This window comes from Paralichthys olivaceus, chromosome 13, assembly GCF_024713975.1.
Source record: "Paralichthys olivaceus isolate ysfri-2021 chromosome 13, ASM2471397v2, whole genome shotgun sequence".
Classification (NCBI taxonomy): domain Eukaryota; kingdom Metazoa; phylum Chordata; class Actinopteri; order Pleuronectiformes; family Paralichthyidae; genus Paralichthys; species Paralichthys olivaceus.
Genome location: NC_091105.1, coordinates 14,632,752 through 14,653,208, shown reverse-complemented (window position 1 = coordinate 14,653,208; position 20,457 = coordinate 14,632,752). Strand labels below are relative to the sequence as shown.

At 40.3% G+C, this 20,457-nt stretch overlaps 2 protein-coding genes across 3 annotated transcripts in view; both read right to left on the bottom strand.

The window, feature by feature from the left end:
- Positions 1-6,722, bottom strand: part of cdkal1 (CDK5 regulatory subunit associated protein 1-like 1) — a 214,029-nt gene extending 207,307 nt beyond the window's left edge. The window contains exons 1-3 of the mRNA XM_020091374.2: positions 6,574-6,722; positions 4,868-5,031; positions 4,409-4,521 (exon numbers count right to left, since the gene is read on the bottom strand). Of these exons, the coding sequence (XP_019946933.1) occupies positions 4,409-4,521; positions 4,868-5,025 (271 nt within the window). The 5' untranslated portion in view covers positions 5,026-5,031; positions 6,574-6,722. The remainder of the gene's footprint in view (positions 1-4,408; positions 4,522-4,867; positions 5,032-6,573) is intronic.
- A 314-nt stretch (positions 6,723-7,036) lies between these two features.
- LOC109632164 (transcription factor E2F3) lies at positions 7,037-19,154 on the bottom strand. Of its 2 annotated transcripts, none has more exons than XM_020091309.2 (8): positions 18,629-19,154; positions 16,631-16,751; positions 15,258-15,388; positions 15,037-15,125; positions 13,299-13,457; positions 12,780-12,894; positions 11,558-11,699; positions 7,037-10,926 (listed from the first exon to the last, which is right to left on the bottom strand). In XM_020091309.2, the coding sequence occupies exons 1-8, from the start codon at positions 18,908-18,910 to the stop codon at positions 10,634-10,636; spliced, it is 1,332 nt and encodes a 443-aa protein (XP_019946868.1). In that variant the 5' UTR covers positions 18,911-19,154; the 3' UTR covers positions 7,037-10,633. The 2 variants fall into 2 exon arrangements, with proteins under 2 accessions (XP_019946868.1, XP_069393607.1); XM_069537506.1 differs by lacking the exon at positions 18,629-19,154 and adding an exon at positions 18,283-18,511.
- Between the last annotated feature and the right edge of the window lie 1,303 nt (positions 19,155-20,457).

Below are 20,457 nucleotides of genomic sequence, written 5' to 3'. Positions count from 1 at the left end.
CTTCCTCTCGTCTTTCCTTACGCTGCCTTTCCCTTCCCTCCTTTTTTACCCCTTTCGCTCTCTCAATCAGCAGAAGTGGGACCGTCACACACACACACGCGCTATTGCAAGATAGTGTAAAGACAGAGCGAGCACACGGTAAGTCTCTCTCACACACGTACGCAAACCAGATGATATGTCTACTCTTGCAGAATGACAGCTGCCGAAAACTGAACTGTCTCTCACACACTTTCTTTGTACAATATCAATTCCCACCACGTCTGCATCCATGTGTGAGCTGGCTGTGTGCTCCAATGTGTGTGTACGTATGTGTGTATGAGAGAGACGGAGAGGGGTGGAGAAAGAGAAGATTGTAAGTTTTCATTGGCTGTAATATTGCGGCGTGTAATGTCGCGTAGCACGCAGCCAGCCAATCAGAAGGTCCTCACACACTCCGTTTTATGAATGAGATGTATGCAGGGTACACACACACACACACTCAGAGTGAGAATACTCTACAGTGATGTAATACAATCACACAGAGTAGCAGAAGTGCATGAAAGACAAACGCAGTATGATCACAGTCACAGTTAAATGCTGTTTCTGCCTAAATTGAAATACTCTCAATAAGGAATAACATATCTAATTTGCAGAATTGTAAAAAGTAAAGAAAATCTTTGACTGCAAATTTCACACTTCATGCAAACACACCTAAATTAAATATACGACTATGCTATAGGTTTCTTCAGCATTAAAAACAATCATTTTGTGGGGAAACTATGTAAAAGCTTCTGTTTTAAAGCTGGGGTTGAATTTCATATCAATCAAAAAAATTAATTAGAGCTGGTATTGTCCCCTAAAACACAGTAAAATTACACTGTAGGTGACAACTCCAGCATGCTCTGTCCCAAGCAACACCTGTAATACCTGCTGAACAATTAAGTCCTTGTATCATTTTATCAAAACAGACTCACACCCTTATTCTGAATCCAGTATCCTCAAACCGTCTGTGTCTTTACCAGGAACTGAGAACACCTCATTTGGCTGACACTGTGTACCAGGGAGTCATTTTGCCTAACCGGTATGTAAAATCATAACTGAATAGCTGTGTTTGCGGCTGGCTGACAGAGAGGAGCTTGGGAGGGGAGGGGAGCAGCCAAAAACAATCAAAATATCCTGGTGTGACTTTCCATGAAGGGTGTGTGTGTGTGTGTGTGTTTGAGTGTGTGCACACGGGCTCGTCTTTCTATGCAGTCACTATTTGACACATGGCTCTGCTACACAAATGTAGTTCATTTGTGTCCATGTACAATCATGGGTACACAGTGCCCTCTTTGGTTGTACACAGGAATAGCAGCAGCTCATAACAAGGCAGGCGCAGCAAGTACAGGCACAAAAACAAGTGTGGAGACAATGAAAGCTGAAGAGAGAAATGACACAGGTTGTTGCTTCACTGTAAAACAGGTAGAACAAGACAAGAAGTGAGACTTCTCTTTACATGGTTCACATTTACTCGATATTTTTTATATTTTATATGACTTCATAAATGAACTGGAGGCTTATTTATCAACTAGCCAGAGGATATCTTCCATTTGAATTCAAATATTGGTGAACAATGCCAAAATAAAGCAGCACCTGAGATTCAGCATTTGATGGAAGTAACAAATAAGTACCCATGTCCTACATGCTGTATAAGAAAGAGTCAAGACCCTCTCTAAAAGAAGATTGATGAGTTCAGCCTTAATTAACAATGCCCTTCTACAGAATATTCGGTTCTAAAAGTTTCAACTTTAAAAAGTATAAACAAGAACAGAGGAATGACCTCATCCTGATACTGCAGAGATGCATCTGTTCAACAAAAACCTCCACCCATGAGCCAAGGCTGCCACCTAGAGGCCAACGCAAGAACTGCTACTACATCTCACACCAGGTGATGTCATGGTTTGAGAAAGAGTTAGGGATGGGGGGAGTGGAGACGGGTGAAAGAGAGAAACAGGCAGGGAAGGAGTGAGGGGGGAGAGAGGGTGATGTCATGTTTTCAGAGGCAGTGGAAGCTCCGTCTTTGTCCAAACTTCGGTCTGCAGAGCGACAGATGCTACGGAGGCATCGCTCTGATATATTCATACAATATCATTTTCTTTTTCTTTTAACAAGACATAACATTACTCAAAATCCTCATTTTCAATCTGGCCAACGACTAGACACCACATCCTTCAGGAACCCATTTCAGTCCTTGTCATTCCAGACTATTCATGTCTCTTCACTGCACTCCAAACAATTTCATGCCATTCTAGAAATTGCATTGCATTCATACCATTCAAAACAATCACCACCTGCTCTGAGTGTAATCTCCCCTGATTCTGGCCATGACGAGCAATTTTTCCTTCCAACAATCTTGCAGTGAAAAACATACTCACACCAATAGAAGGAGCGGGGATGAAGGGGTAGGGGAGAAGAATAAATGAAAAGGGATGCGGAAAAAAAGAAGAAGCAAACAAGCGGAGAAGACAGGCATGAGGAAGAGAAAGGATGAAGGTCAAAAAGGATGAAGGCGTCAGAGAGACTGAGTGTAGGAGAGTATCAGATCAACACATCTACATTGTGAGGTAAAAATCATACTAAAAGAAAATGTAAGCAATCAAAACTGAGCTAGTTCAACTGTGACCCACTTTCTTTAGACCCTGCTATTCTGTTTTACTGTCTTTCTTACAGGTATAGTGGTGTTTAATGTGGAAGAATGATGGCTGTCAAACCTGACATTCATTTCTTATTGAATTGTATAATTTTATGCATTGTAAGATGGATGGTGGGAGAGGTTAAATCTTTTATGGCTGCAGATATTCAGGTACAGAAATTGAATTAAATTAAAGAGCGACAGTAAATGTTTCTCAACACTTTCTGGAACTGGGATCTTTGTGTGGTCAGTGGATGGTTCAACTTTAAAGTGAAGAGAATGAGACAGAGACAAACCTTTACAAATATTTTAAATATCGGTATCCATAACAGTGTGTTTTAACCTGAGATATTTTTAATAAACCATTTTGTCTTTATTTGCTGAGGGATCCAATCCAATACGTCTATTTCCCACATAGAAATCCAGCAGAAAACAACTCCATCATGACCAACAGCTGCTTTTCACCACACTCACTCACTTCCTGAAAGACAACTGCCACCAAAACTACAGACTTAAATTAGATCTGCGACAAGACGAGTGGCGCACCAAACATCAAGCCTTAGCAGATGCTTTTACACAGGATCTGCTATCAAAAGGGAGGGAGACAACAAAGTGAAGAGAGGCAGGGAGGGAGAGAGACAGGTTGTTTCAGAACGGAGCTCGAGGGACAGGAGAACAACTGTGAAAACAAAGAAAGGTGGAAAGATACAGTGATCAAGGGTGTAAACTACCAGATAAGAGGGAAAACTGTAGGCCTCTGTTTTTGAAGGAACTGTGCCATATGTGTGTTTATGAGTACATCAGCATTTTTGAAATGTGTGATTAATGTCTTTCCATGGCTGAGGAGACCCCATGGTGAGAGAAACGCCCCAAGAGTTGATATACACTCTTCTTCTGTCTCTGGAAAACTTGTAGCCTGACACCAGTCAACTCTCTGATGTATTACAGCCCAACGATGCAATATAGTATTTCCATGGTATCTGTAACACTACTACTACTCCTACCACTTAATACTACTGCTGCTAATAATCAGCATCATCACCATCAGCATTATCAGAATCATTATAGACAAAACCTAAATCAAAATATTCAAACATGCTCCAGCAGCATCAGAGAGAAACATCAGGATTTCTGCCAACAACATAAATAATACTCGTCAGTCTAAATATATGTGGACATCATTTGTTACTGGCAAGTATATTACGAATGTTATCTTTTATCATAGATTATGAAAGCCAAAATATAACTGGCCCCATTTCACCTAATGTGGACATTGCCAGTGAATGATTTAAAAAACTTTACCAACCATTTTGGAAAATAGTAGGCGGGCTCAAATTTAAGTCAAATTCCATTAAACATGAAAAATAAGCTGTCATGGATGTTAGTCAGTGTTTTCAGAGAAAACACCAGATAAGGCTGGTTCTCAGATGAATGGTTGAATGACTGAGAACATCAAGCCTCATTTGCAGGGGGACAAACATTTGAGGTTTGGACTCGAAAACTTGGTCCAAAATCCATTCTGAACAAACACATTTGCTTGGTTGAGTTTGTTGATGGTAGTAAAGCCTGGGAAACTCAACTCAGGACAGAATTCAAGCTTACTGACAAAGCAAGAGTGCCCCTCTGTGGTTAGAAATAGTAATGACATCCGTTGTACACAATAAGAAAATTAAAATCTTTTTTTAAGTAAAGAAGAATAACAGCAGTGTGATTTTTAGTTTTATTTATAAACCACCACAATTAAACAAAACTTACCAGTCATCTTGTATCCACTAGCAGCCAGCTGTCCAGCCATGTACTCTCCATCTGAGCTGTTGTGACTGCAGCCCCATGTTTTCATCCAGATCTTCTGTGTCCCAGGGATTAAACTAAAAATGAAATGGGTCTTTGTTATATGAAGTGCAGAAATGATAAAAGCAATTTAAAAAAACATATAAAAAGGTCAAATGATGGGGATTGTCATTGTTCATCTATTTGTATTATTAAATATAGAGGGAGAGACGATGCCTTACATCAAACTTAATTCTAATCTTATCAGAAGCCATCTACCAAATTCTGGTGCAGATTAAACAACCAGACCATGACCGCTTGGGTCTGGGCCTGCTCCCGAACAGTCACTGCTGTGGTTCTTTGGTGTGTGACAGTAAAGCAGACAAAACAAAGGACTTGTGATATGATAATAACAGCTATTACAATATCAAGCAGTTGACTGACCTGTCAGCTTGGAGCTCCTCATTGTTCAGGAGCTCTTTTCTCTTCCTGGACCTTGGTATAATGCTCTTTCTTGCAGTTAGTCTCTCTTGAGGAGTGGGGTCACTAGAAGACACCATGTCTTCAATGTCTTCAATCAGAGTGTCACAGGTGGACGGCATGATGCTCTGAAAATCAGACACAGCTTTATTATTCTAATCTCCTGTGAAGTTGGTTAAGATTAAAACAAAAAGATACTTCTTTGTGGTTATTACATAAAGTCATGTTGTAAAATACTTTAATAACACTGGAGCAATAACTAATTACCTGTTAAAATCTCTAAAGTGCATTGATTATCATTTATTTTATATTAAAAATAAGATAGTGTGAGTTTATAACATTAGTGAAGACAGATGTGATTCTTGAAAAGCTTGCTTACCAACATTAGATTAAATGACAATAACACTGTAAGTGAAACCAATAATTTATTAATCAAACTTCTTGTAAATGTAAGGCAGGGAAACCACAGTAAAGGTGGAATACAATAACTAATATTTCTTAGTGATTAGTCTGAAAATTACTATCTCGATTGAATCAAGTTTCAATATGTTCTGTTGACCACAGCGTTTTCCTTTAAGTTCAAGTATTAACAAAAGTCAAGCTTCAGTGAACTTTTGAATAAACACGTGAACAGCTCTTTGTCCAGCAGCAGGTCTTCACTTGCAGCAGCTCAGTGAGCGCAGGTCACTTTTACAGTTTCTTAAAGAAAAGTGCCACCAGCATCGCCACAGGCAAATCAAACAGCCAGTTCCAAACAGGCGGGTTAAGAACAGGCCCCTGCATCAGTTCAACTCTCAGGTTCGTCAATGAAGCGTTTGAATCTGCAGACTGACAGTGAGAGAGCAGCCGTCTCATGAATGGGTCCAGTGCAGGTTGGACGCAGGTCTGACTGTGGTATTAGTAACCATGAGCTCTAAATATCTGCTGGGGATGGTGATGCATGAAGTTAACTAGTCATCTAACTTGTCACCATAAATAATCTTTAACTCATCTTATAGTTCACCGGACACTCACTGTATTCTATACTGTGTGTAGATATATCATATATTGAAATACTGTGCTGAACCACCGACAAGAAATCAAAGCAGTGATTAGTTGAAGCCATAAACCATTAAATATATGTCAAACATCCCAATTACGTTTGTATGCATTTACATTTACTCTAAGAGTTGAGTTAACATTAGGAAAACTAAGGCACTGAAACGTCGTCACTTATTTACTATGTTCGTCGTTTAAACCTTTTTTAGAAGGAACTCCTAAAATATAAACTCCTAGCTCACCTGCTGCTGAAGCCATTATCTACACGTGAAGCTAATATCACAATTACAGGTGATTGTTAATTCTGACTGTTAATTCTGATACAAGCTGAAGTTAACCAGAGGACATGTTAACTACCCTGCTCATGTTTCCAATGTTTACACCCGATGTTCACCGATAAACTAGCTGAACACACACGCTACGTGATTTACGTGAGCTGTCGCTGACCCACACCAGCTAGAAACGTGTGTTCCTGTTTATGTTCACGGTTCTTTGACAGCCTGGAGTTTGATTGTGATGGCTAACGTGTCCGAGCTACCTGTTAGCATGGCTAGCCTCACTAGCTAGCTACTACCCACGTGCACTTCAATTTGAGGAGAAGGACTGGTTCAGGCGCTGTTAAAGTTTCTTACCTCGGGTGTAATGTGGTTCTTGGTTCAGATAAATCGGATTCCTGAGGTTGGTGTGGTGTAGAAATGAGAACAGTATCTTCTTTACGCCATCAAAACATTGTCACAACTCTCACACCGCCATACTTGAGCGTAGGGACGGTGGGAAGGGAGGGACAAATTAGTCGCGTTTGAATTTCGCTCGTGTGAGAGCGTGATCATGTTTTATTTTGCCCATTTAATTTGAAGGATATATGAAGCAATATATAAAATATATTATATATAATATTATTCTCCTGAGAAGCACGAAGTTTGTAGAAGAAGGTCATATTATCATTATAATACAAAAAAACTAAATACATAGATATATACATAAATGTGGTATGGATTAAAAATATGGATATACAAGTTATATTGTGATTTCTTTCCTCTGTATAGACTTCCTACAAAGCAAATTGCAAAATAAAGGCAAATCTTAAACAAAATATAAATTCCTTATTTATATTCTTTATTCAAATGTTCAATTACAAACGCCCAGAGTACAAAAACGAATCCATTTCACCCCCCCCTCCCCAAAACAAATACAACTCATATTCCTCATTTAAACAGATGTTAAAGAAACAGTTTATATAACTGAACAACACACATCAAAAACATCAAATTAGTTTAACATTCAACTGCACAGATACTTTCACCCATGCCTTCAAATTGCAAACAGAAAATGTAATGCGATATTACAGCTCTTTTTTTTCTCCTCGTAATTAGTGGGAACAGGCATCGATATTATAATTTTACAGTCAATTCTTTCCCAGCAAACAGTTAACTTTTCACATAACCATTACAGAATATTCATGGATCAGTCTATTGTATTTGGTAACAGCTTAAGAATAGCAGGAACAACAATGCTGTTTCAATCTCGACTATAGTTGACCGATTAGCCTAACGATAACTTTCTGCAAGGTCTAATCACACATCAGAATCGCATATTAGAAATGTAATTTTAAGAGTCACCCATAACACATTTAATGAGCAGTGCATTACAATCTTTTAACATTCCATTAGAAACCAGTGGAAAGGTACAATCTCCCAATACCAAAGTTCACGTTTCCATCACATAAAAGTGGATAAAATATTATGACCAGATTCTGGTCGATTGTAATTGATGGAGGAAAATGTCATTCCTAATGAAAAGGGACTGAGAAAATAGCAACAAATATGGTTAGTGAACCAAACTGGGGAAACAAATTAGATTTTTCCATAAATACATATAAAATACATATATAAATATGCCTATAGGAAAATGTTTTGTGAAACACACCATTTCTGTGCGTTTAAGTCAGATTTCAGTCATGTATGATAGTGGCACATACTTCACAGAGTTCTGCCGACTAGGAAGCCATGTTTTCTCCTCAAATGCATGGATATGGTTCAGGTTAACTAGTAGAATAGAATAGAAACTGTTTCTTTTGACAGGCTTCAAAACTTTGAAAGTGAAAATGGCATAAATGCTCCCAAAAGAGGAAAAGTACGTCAGACTCCCTCACATCATCCGGAAAGAAAATAGGACACACGGTGTCACAGAGGCAAAGCTCCCTTCACACGTCAGCAGAGGGCGACCAGGTAACCAATCCTGGTTCAGTGGTGTGTACAGACACACAGGCAACATCTCTTAAAGGGAAGGCTAACTTTGAAGAAATACCTGCATTATTGAAAGTGTTAATCGTATCCATTAGGTCAATGAGATGACAAAAAAAGCTTATGGAAAACATCCAAATAAACAAAACCAAAAGAAATATTGCAATACATTTTTCCACTTAACCATTTATCAAATGTGCATCCCAGTTTTCAAATTTAAGATGTAACAGCAAGAGGCTGTTTTAAGAGCAAAGGCATTCTCATTTCTACATCAGGGCATGAGTGGAATCTTGCACACATCAAAAGACAAAAGTGCGACGTAATATCCAATATCAGAAAATCAAAATGTCGTTTATATGACAAAGGGGGAATTCAAACACTCCAACACTCTATGGCATTTACCTCTACGCCCTATTACTATAGTCAAACATTAAGTGAGAGGTAGCCTACAGTACCTTGTGCACTGAAAAATTTAGAAAACTGTACATCAATTTACACATGGCAGGCTTACTCTTTAGCAAGCTCGATTCTTTAGACGTTGACTCACACATGCTGCATACGCAAAGTACTCAAACGCACATCAATCAGGTCGGGGGGGAGTTAGCACTAACAGCAGCGATAGGTCCTGCGGCTAAAAGCCAAGGGTTTCACACAAGATGTTTGTTTCCTGTTATAATCAGGGATGGTGTCAAACGCAAGAAGCTTTTAGACGAAAAAAAAATATCACACCCTTTCAGTTCTTACTTCACCAAGTCCCCAATATATTACCAAGACTTCGTTGCACTGAATTTGTTATGGTGAGCCCTTCAATCAAGCCTCATTTAGTGGCAGTTTCTTAGGTGACCATGATATAATTAGATATTTCTACAGTATTAAAAGCCATTAAAATTCAACACTTACTAAACCTAAAAAGACTAACACTCACCTTTCCTCATTCCTACACTGCTTTCAATCCACACCGAGTCGGCAGCGTGTGCATCAAGTGGTTCATGTTTGTGATATGCTCAAACCACAGTATATTTTCACAGCACAGTCTTACTGAGGAGGCTTTATGGGAAGTTTTTGTTATGGCAGCTTCTGCTGATGACTACGGCAGGAATGTGTGAAAAGAAAAAGGGAGTTTCAGTCCTGAATTCACAAATAGGGATAAGGATGGACGACTTAAGAATGATTTTCAAGAATGTACATCAGGTGTTTTTGTTTAATCCACAAAGATGGAGGGCTTTTCTGGCCTCTGTTATGTAAGGTTAGACATCACTTTGTTCCACGTTTGCATTTGTTATTGCAGGATGGCCAATCGATCAGCAGATGTCAGGCTGATCAGGTTAACAGGTAAAAAATAAAAGACTGCATGCTTGTCTTCATTAAGAGCATTTAGATTGCTCCATTGCTTTTTTACAGTTTGATTTGAAAATTTACTTGGGGCACACCAAAAACAGTCCCTCATGCCTCTCTAAATAGTGCTTAAATGTTCATAGGCTTTATAACTATCCTGACAAGTGTCGGACACAAGGTGACCAAAGCCTAACCATGCCTTACCCAAAGGTAAATTAATAACTGTATCATGGATGATTTGCACCAAAATTGTCCCATTTTCCATTTCATATTTATTTTAACCTCTAAAATGCTCTACATTTGAACAATGAAAAATGCCTATTAAACAGCCAACAGTATGAGCAGTCAATCACAGATCATTAAGATTTCTTTAGCCTCTCTCCTGCCCCAAAACACCTGACATTAACACATTTTAAATTTGTGGTTACGTCTCAGGATGGATTACCTGGAAGAACTTGGAAAACTGACAAAAAATGCATCACTGGGAACTAACAGATCAACCTACTTTCTCGTTGCCAAAACACAGATTTACAAGCCTGACAAATCCTCAGATGCAGCATCCTTTAACAGTAAACACAGTTTTTATCTTCCCTGCTCTTGAGAGGGTTTTACCCATGGTTCAGAGTGTTTAACCGATGGTAAATGCACCTCAGGGGCATTGATGCTAAACCCAGTCAGAGAGTGTGTGTTAATGCCAGGTAATGTGGGGGTATATTTTTTAACTTCTCTCGGTACAGTGACGTGAACCTCAACAAAGCGAGGTGGAAATCCTTCCCCTCGCTGTTTATGCTTAACCGAACAGAAAAGGCTTTCAGATGTCCACCAATGCTCGGCTACACTGGAGGCCTCACATAGCCTGAGACAAGGATTAGTGGATATGTCTGCACACTGACCAGTCATGTCTTTGTGTGAAATCATTCAAGGCTGTTCATCTCACACACCATAAGAGAACATGGCATTTCGTCCCAGCAGGACTGAAAAAGGCGCTCATCGTTTCCTCTCCATTTATTTAAAATTGGCTTCCTCTAACTACACAGTCAGTCACAGGCATCAAAACCCTCACTTTTCTCCACCTCACTAGCATGCGCTTCATCTGAATTACTGTTAGCTAATGCTAGCTGCACAGGAGGTCATCCAGGCAGGAGGGAATTTTATCAAAGTCATAGGCTTCGAACAAATCACTAATCCCCTGGTCGTCTCCCAAACCTAAAAGGTAGTCCTCTTGGTCCAGAAGAGGAGGCCCGAGATTCAAGAAAGGCCCCAAGGAAGCAGGGATCTGGTCTTCTGTCTGCTGGAGGAGACTGGTGTAAGGGGACGAAATGGGGGAGAGAGTCGTCACGGAGACTGCTGTGGTGGAGGAAGGTGGAACCAGGGAGTTGCCGGGGGAATTGGCCGTGCAGTTGGGATCTGTGAGATGAAATGGAGTCAACTGGTTATTATCTTTGCCTGGCCATGAGATCGGATGTGTCATTGTGCTTGTTGCACTGAAAACCAAACACGAAATTAGATTTCTGGGTCTAAGAAAATTAATCAATTCTCTTTTATAGGCACAGTACTGGTAGTTTAGTCTGTCAGTAAGTGTATTCAGATGAGACGGCACCTAAAGGCTTTGTCAATACCCAGATTCCTCATCTAGCACTACCACCAGTAAAAGAATCCCCTTGTCCAAAGTGGTATATTGCCAATATGTCAAGTCACAATAATCATTAACTAATGAACAAACTCACACTGGTCTCAACTGCATTTTAAGCTCAGTGTTAATGTGACACCCATGAGTTAAAATCATGTCTTAAAGGATCCTGTGCTAAGCAACACAGAAAACACTAATCAGAAAGAGAGTGAAAAATAAACACTGCTGGAAATGCTGCAGGTATGCTACAGAAAAATGTCACCTACTATCCTTGATTATAAATAAATAAAATTGTCGATAATTAACATATACAACCGACCCTTGACTACATTGTGGCAGATGAAGTTAAGTCTAACAAACCTCAACTTGTAAAACACAGCTACCTGCCTATGTTGATCTAAAACCAACCTTGAAGGACTTTGAGAAAAGGAGAGTTCCCGTTTATGTCTGTGTTTCCATTTTTTACAGGACTCCTGGGGTCATTCTCCTCATCTGGACACAACAGGACTTCAATAGGACCTTTGGTGCTGGTCAGATGGACGGACAAACTCTGGAAAGGAAAAATGATGTAGATCGTAGTTAGAAAACTGACAGAAGATACAATGGAAAGACAGATACTGGAAGGATTAGAAAATGTGTCTTGTTTGCAGATGGTCCACAACATAGAACATGTAACAGCTTTAATAACAGAGATGTCATTCTGGTAAAACCAATCAGCAACACCCACTCTGGAAGATGGAACTTATCTACCTTAAAACTTATACCGTGTTGACTGTGAGTTTTATTTATTTGTTAAATTTTTTTAAGATACAACTTTACGGTCAAGATTTAAAGAAATATTAATTTTTACTATCTTTCACAGAGTCAGAATTTGAAGCCAGTGTAGCTGTTTTCAGAAATATCCTGCGGAGGAACTCTGGTGATTTGGGTCTGGACTTTCTTCGCAGTTTTCCTTTCACACATGCACAAAGCGTCGGGGGGGTTCTGCTCAGTAGCATTCACAACAAATACTCCACAGGATTCATGCAAGTGGTGGTGCAGGTGATAGAGGCAGGATGTAACTTGCTGCACATTGATGTTGTTTACTGCACATTGACACCAGCTCTTATCAGCACAAACTCTGAACACCCCTCCCACTCGCTCACAGTGAATCCAGCAGTAGGCTCTCCTGCTACGTTCGCACAATGACTTCTCCAGACATTCACCTGACATTATACCAGCAAGCCAGACGAGAAAGTCTGCAGAAACTGCGGAGGCTCTCACTCTGACATTTTAGTTCACACATACACCTCTGCGGCAGATGGCCAGAGTTCAGTGCATGTCTGAAAGCAGCTTATGTGTTTGAGTTCAGTACAAGATAAGTTTCTCTTCTTAGTATAAAGCCTGGAAGCATGGAGATCTAAGCATCTCACTCCGGAGGCAGAATTATTTTTCTGTTTCCCACGCACATTACAACGCACAGGTTAAAACTCATGCTGATATTCTCAGAGTAAGAAGAGTCAAACTGTTTCTTTCAATAAAACACAAGTAAAGTGTCAGATGAGGAAAAAAAGCTGAAGGAATTTGATCAAAACAACAATGACAAACTGCCCTTGGTGGAAATGTTTGTGCATTGTTCTTGTATACACACCTCATCAGGATCTGGTACTTCTAGTTTGGTGTCTGTTGGCGCTTTGACGACAATAACAGTCTGATCTTTGAGGTTTCCCAGCTGCTTGATGTCTTGGTATGTTACATATGCATATGTGAAGAAGACTGGGTTAAAGAAATAACACCACAACATCAGTACACGTTACCACAAATACTGAACCAATGTGTGTGCACAAGCCCCAAAATGATCATTATGATATGGCAAATATCCAAACTGGTTCTGGTTCTGCACATGCTGGTGCGAGTTAGATGAATTACTCATCATTTTACATCATTTTGATTTGTCGCAAACATTAAACATTATTTGCATAGCCCATATTCACATATCCCAATTTGTCTCATAGGAGGAGATGAGCAGTAAATAAATTCAGGTGGTCTCTAATGATGATGTTTACCTACAGAATTAGGAGATCGTAGTAATAGGCCATTTAAAAAGTGAGGTGACTGAAGTAACTGAAGTCCTTTTATCTTTGTGATGACAACTAAAACAAAAGGATATTTCTGGTTGCTCTGCAAGTCGCTCATGTGTCTGACATCCAGGCTGCATCTCTGGATAAGTTGTTCGAGCCTCTGTTCTTCTTCTCCCAGCGCAGAGACCTCCGCTGTCAGCCTCTGTCTCTGGCTCAACGCTCCCTCGACCTCTAACAGACTGCAGCCCCTATAGGTGAGAGAAGATTGAAATAACAAATCAAAACACATTTAGATTTTCATATTTGGTACAATCGTTTTAACGGTTCAAAACGTGTTTCATCTAATTTTACGATAATTTCAGTTATTGGAGTCGGTGTACCACAGATTTATCTTAAATACTTAGGTGCTAGTTCCAGTGTGATTAAATTATATGGATTGAAGTTGAAAACAGTATTATCAACAAGGAAATATATTCCTTAGTCCATCTTATTGTACTACACAAGTGGAATACAAATTCTCACATTGAAAGTTGAAGAACAAAAACATAAGAGCAAGTTAAAATATATTTTAACTGTTAGATGCTTTCTCATTACACAGTCATTCAAGAGAAAATTAACTCACATATTCAACTGTGGAAATCTGCAGGTTAAGTGACTAATACAGTGAATTTATCACAATGAACCAATGAAGGGAAAATCAACACAAGGCCTTAAGTAAAAGAAACTAGAGATACAATATATTAAAAGCATTCAGGGTTCACCTTCTACACTTAATACTTTCATGGGTGCTTTATGGCTTATTCCTAAACATGTGCTCTCAGTGATAAAAGGACAGATGAAGATATAATTAACTGCTCTACCTGAGTAGATTGTGGCACCGTATCCTCATAATACTCACACTACATGATGTGGCAACAGCTTGCACGCAGCCGCCTGCGCCAAAGCTGACACAATCCATGTGAACAACTCAGTTTACATTTTGACAGAAATAATCTGTAAAGCATTCTGATTAAACTCTCTGCATTGGACTGCATTTCTGTTTGAGGATACAGCTGTAGTATAGAATTTAGAAGTGAGAGACCAAGCTTTCATTAACGCCCAGCTGATCTGCTTCATGTAGCACACGTCTCTTGTTCACACAGGTTCTGTGCATACATGGTACGACTGGATTTCCTCAAATAAAAGCAGGCCCATGTACTCAAATACCAAAACTCTACAGTATGAAGCCTTACATCTACCTGCCCTGCAAACATCTTACATTAAAAGGCAAATCAATGGATTCAGTAAACACAAATGTGGAATCATTTTTGCTGTCTGTAAAGTGCAGTCCAAGAGAAGGTAGGCAAGTCCCCGAATCGCTAGAGTTGCAGTGTTGCTTATGTGGGCAGTTTAGCCGCTCTAACCTGGTGACATGGGCGCCAAAGTGAAAAGCTTTCCGCAACGCACACATGCTACTCACACATCAAGTGTAACCTGGCTGTAGATGACATTTGTAGATCTAATTTCACTAAACTGAAAACTAGAAAATGTGTTCAGTGGAGCTGTTTTATAGGGTGTTGTGATACTTTTCTGACATTGGTGCACAGTGCAACACAGCGGACCCGGGTGAGAGTCGGCCTGGTCATGATTATGATGGAAGGAAAGGAAGGAGACACAGTATGAATAACAAGAAAGGAGCAGAGGTTGAGGAACCAGCGGAATTGTCACAAGGTCATGTTCTCACATTTCTTCCCAATGGGATGAATTTTGGTTTTGCCGGTGTAACTAAAAAAGATGAAAATCAAGTAAGTGCTGAACACGACCAAGTGAGAGAAAATGACCACTTACATCCACTGAATGTTATTCTTTGATTTCTTCTTGATGAGGTGAATGCCCTCGAGTACATTAGTGATATCATACAGCCGCCTCTTCTGTACCTGAAAGTAGAGACAAAGTAGTCTTTTACTTAATGGTCCAAATTAACAACCGCAAGAACAAAAACGAATCCCTGATAGTACCCATTTTATTTTTCAATGCACAGAGAAGAAACATTAAGAGATTAAAAATACCTGTAAGGTTTCAGCGGCGAGGTTGAGGTCCAAGACGCCATCAGAAGACTGAGCTAGGAGGTCCACAAACTTCTTTGTTAAAAGGCCCAGGGAGGTATCGTACCGCGTCTTCTCCGGTGGAGATTTGGGTGCTGTGGTGAAGAGAGGACAGACAATGTTTTTCATCATTGGACTTGATGTTTAATTTCAGCAGACAAATTGAAACTCAAAGATCCACTGAAGTCAAGAGAAATGTGAATGAGTCAGATCACAGGATTCTCATAATAAATATAATCCAACTTTGGAGAATCAACTTATAAGAATAACGCTTATTTTGGGAAACTAGCGGGGCAGTTTTTGTCCGAGGCTGCCATTTAATGTTTTATAGCTAAAACTCATCATAATGTTAGCAGAACAAAATGGAGTCAATTTGTGTTTTTCCTGTCAGGAAATGGCGGAGGCAAATGACTCAATCATTTGTAATCAGCTGAGGATGTGTGACCTACATGAAATGGGGAACAAAGGCTGCATGACAGGTCAAGAAACAGACTGAAGTGCACTTGAGATTTTGATAATCACCAGCTGGAAACATTTTACGCTAAGTATAAAATTTAGATACTTACCAGCTGTTTTGTATTTTGTTATCGGTAGCTATGAGCTGATTTCATCAGTTCCTCTCATTCAACAGTGAGAGTACTTTAGAGGAGCACAGGGGTCACAGCAGCACCCAGACCTCAATCTCCTCCACATCCTGTGGCTGGAATCAATATCTAACACTATTGCAATAGAGTGGCTGGACACGCAACATGAACACAGGAACTCAGGTGCAAAGTTTCTTTTTTCCAATAATGTCCAACTTCAGAGGCAGTGAGTGGCCCAAAAAGATATCATGTTTGTTTTTCCCACTGAGGGTTGATTGTGTTCTGGAAAAACTATTTTGTGTGTGTTCATTTCAGCTCCAATGACCTTTCTGGAACAAGCCAATTTCTCCAGTGAAATTCAAGGGATTGCAATTAGATTATTGTATTTTGTGCTGTGACATAATGTAGACACCACAGAGACTTTACTTGTGAGTCACATGTGATACAATACAAACTAAGAATATAACCATACCAGTTATCTATGAACCACAAAAGTGTTGATGCTACTAAAACTTGAGAATAAAGTGGTTGTTTGAACCTTGATGTCTGACTCTATCCATCTTCGTTCAGCTGAGTGGAAATCCATTTAGTTTTAAAAACTTGTACAAAGCAGCCATGAGCCTTTTACTGTGTTTCAAAATCACTGTGGTCCACTTCCCCCACAGAATGACCTTGAATCACTGTGCTGTGAATTCTGGATTAAACGTACTAACTGGATGTCAGTAGGCTTATTATATTTTTATAGTTTCTTACTTCTAGGCGTCTTTAACCTTCCCCCATTGGTCGCTGCTGCCGCTCCTCTGCCTCTCGGAGTTCTTGTTGGTTCTGACTGGTACTGGTGGTCTGAATCATCAAGCGCCAACCGCCTTTTTGCCTAGAAAGTCCAAAAAAATATGGTTAAAAGCAGGTATTTGTGTTCTCGAGTTCATCTGACAGATCTTCAATTAGTAATTGTTTGAAATAGAGATGGCAACTGTGCATTCTTTTCCATTCAAGTTCTTATAACCAGTGTGTCATCTGAAGTGGGAGCCATGAAGACAATCTGTCAGGGCATTAGAGGTTTTTCATCAAAATGCAAATGTATCTTGGCGACATCGTGTCACTCCAGCATCTGATGTCATGAACCCATTTTTGATTTCTTCTTCTCCATGTTGAGGGACGGAGGTGGTGATATTGCTCACAATGCAAACTGAAAAACCATGTGTGAGCTTATTGTAAATCTGATGTCAAGATTCACCTCAACTTCAAAGTTATGGATCACCAGTGTTTCACAAGTTCTAGAAAATGTTTACAAATTCACTTCAGCCAAGTTACTAGCTTAGCAAGACAAAACCAGATATTTTCATCTCAGCTTCAGCAGTACACTTAAATATAAGAAACTATCATGTATAGGCCTATTTAACAAACATGGGCTACACCATTGACCCTTTATGTTGCAATTGATGGACGACAAACATTGTTGAACCAATGATTTACTGTTTATTTAGTGAGACACCAAATATGTTTCCTACAGCCACAATAAATCTGCATTCAGGTCATCATCAGTTACTCTGTGGTGTCTTGGTAAATAAATATAATCAACCATTGACATGTGTGTGTCAACAAGAATCCACCCTGTTTTAGTGTCTTTGTGCAACACCCCAGTATCAGAGTCCTGCTTTACTGCATCTCCCTCCAAACCCCTGGTAGATGAGAAGTCAGTTTCCCCGCAGTAAACATGTTATTTTAGTCGTGGTTAACCCTTGATGTGGGCCTGATGTAAGGAAATAATATGCCCTCTGTTGACAGCCAAAACGTCAGCCATTTTATATCAGCAAGCAGCTCCCCTCACCCCCTGCCTGCTCATGGCTCCAGCCTGAGATACACATTCAGCTTTGGTTCATGAGATGAACAGTCAGGAACAAACCAACCAACACCCCGAGTTCTGCTCAAACTATTCCTGTGTGGTTTGTGCATGTTGAGATTACAGGAAACGTGCAGCAGCTCTAAAAATGCAACAAACTCAAGTTTCACTTTAGTTTTGCATGAAAGGCACCACAGCGTTTGCACTTTATTCACAGAAGAGAAGGGACACGAGACATCCGTGCAAAAATTAAGGTCAAGGGCGACAACGAGTGTTAATGTTGTCCTCTGATAATCTACACAGCGACTAGCATGGGGAGCTAACACATTTCTCCAAGCTTCATCCAAGTTTGGCTCGCATCTTCAGGGACGACTGGGAGGAATCTCTCCCCAGTCGTTCCAAAGCTGGGGTCAATGTTTAGCTGTGGAACTTTAGCCCCTCGTGTGTTGTTAGGAAGCGAGAAAAATGAGCTAACTAAGAGCTGAGCTGCCCAACAAATCCCCCCCAACCCCCCAAAACGAAAGCAGCCACTAGGCCACCGCTAACGTTACTCATCTCTTACCAATGTTTCCATCTGCCTGCCGGGGTTAAGCGCACTCAAACAAGCACCATGAAGTTAGCTTAGCACGCTATTACATGACAGCTCCGCGTCTTCACAAACGCGAAACTAACTCAAACTCGCCCGTTCGCCTCCATGCAGCCGACGAACCACTCAACCAGCCCAGTCTGGTAACTTAGCTAGCGGTGGTTAGTTAGCCACCTCGCTGGGGCTGAGTCGTGGGAATGCCCTGGCTAAGTAGCTAGTAGCGTTAGCTGCCCGACGACAACAAGCTCGGCTAAGCTAGCCGGCTAACCTTCAGCAGTGTTTCGTGGCTAGTTGTAGCAAGCTAATGTTTAGAGATTATTACCGGCGGTCTCCCCAGAGCCGGTCGTTGTCCCGCTCCGTTTGCTGCAGCTTGTTGTGGAGTTGTGTAAATGTTGTTTATCTGCGGCTCGGATAAACACACATTTGATGTCTGTGTAACGTTGCAAGGCGGTGAGGTGGTGATTATTTGGATGTACGTCGCGTTGGATTGTCCGGGGTTTAAACGATCCGTGAGCGTGGTTAAAATGATATTATTGTCCAGAGCAGAGCCCCCGACCCCCGCTAAAATCACTTTGTCCGGAGCCGAGGAGAGCCCTCTTCTCATCTTGCGTACTCAGGGTAACCCCTTTCTCGTCTCCGTACTTTCGAGCCCGTGTGGCCGCTAATCCGCCGCAATAGTTTCAAAAATAATCAGACCGAAGTGAAGCTGGGAGTCTGATCCATCGACTTCTGTCAAGTATTTATCTTTAAGAACGTGCATTTAGGCAGATGCAACGGATTAAAAAGTAGCGCAACTCTCGTTTCTCCCGTCCAGAAATGGCTTCAGGAAACGGCCTGATGAATGAAGGGATACGGTTTACGCGCTCAAGAGCCCTCCCGCGAAACTCAGATTTCCCGGGAAATATTCAAACGGAATTTGCATGCCGCGCGCTATTGGCGGTTCAGAAAGAAGTCCCCGCCTGCTTCACGACCGCGGCAACCAATGACGGCACAGGATCCGGTGCGCCACGTGTTCATTGGCAGTTGTAAACAGGCGTCGTCACCAGTCACGCCTCGCGTGTTCCCCAACAGGACGCTAGGTGGCGCAAGCGACCAACTGTGCTGAACGGACAGTGAAGTGGTAAATTAAACAACCTACAACAAAACAGAAAACACGATGTACTAACCAAAACTAATCTGCGTTACACCAGCTTAGTAATATTTCATATATCTATACTTTTTCTTCTGATGCAGTAAATTACCGCCACAACACTTAAGTTTACAACAGAGGCAGCATTGGGTAGCTTTAGCACCTCACGTGACATTACGCCTCATTTTTCAAATTGATTTGGTGGGACATTAAATTTCTGAATGACGACATCATCATTAAATACTATTCTACTGTGGTTGTTGTTATCTGTGTTTTGTGTGGTAAGAAAAAAGGAAACAATACTAAATACAAATTAAAAGATCAATTAAACAAGTAGAGATATTACACATATTATATATACAGCAGGATCAGGCCCATAGTGACTTTGTCAAACTGCAATGCAAAGTCACAGAAGGTAACTCAACACAGAAACATCAGCATTTTCATAAAAAAATCACACGTCTCTGGGGACGATACTAAATACAAATTAAAATGTCAAATAAGATACATTCTCCTTTATTCTCCCCTACAATATGACTCAATTTGATTTTTAACATGGTGTGCCGCAGTGGCAGTATCATGTTTATTATTAGTTTTCTACACAGATCCTTGGGAGCTATTATCCCTCAGTTCTCTTCACTGTGTATGGTTTGAAAAATATCTATGAATTATTTTTTTTAATTTAATTTTAATTTATGTGTCTTTATTTTAGGTCAGTTTCTCTAAATCTCAACATGTATCATATTGTTGGACTTAAAGCAAACCTTATATGTCCACCCTCAGCATGAGGTTGACAATAATAAACTCATCCAGAAGGACAGCATAGCCCTGATGGGCATCATGTCCAATTGAGTATTACTTAGCAGGGGTCAGGTCTGCAGTGACTCTGTTAAACTACAGAGTAAAGTCACAGAATGTCACAGAAAAGGTCAGAGACTAAAAGCTGAACGTCTGTCAGAAATCCAATTATTCCTAGATATGTCATCATCTTACATACAGCTCATCATATTTTTAAACTGTTT

What these genes read in the sequence shown, in the direction of transcription:
- LOC109632164 (XM_020091309.2), bottom strand. Translation starts at nt 18,910, where the DNA reads ATGAGAAGAGGGCTCTCCTCGGCTCCGGACAAAGTGATTTTAGCGGGG. An exon ending in GACTTGCAGAGCAACCAGAA is followed by an intron (nt 12,895 to 13,298) that starts ATATCCTTTTGT and finishes AGTCTTCTTCAC; the next exon opens with ATATGCATATGTAACATACC. An exon ending in AAGTACCAGATCCTGATGAG is followed by an intron (nt 11,700 to 12,779) that starts GTGTGTATACAA and finishes TTTCCTTTCCAG; the next exon opens with AGTTTGTCCGTCCATCTGAC.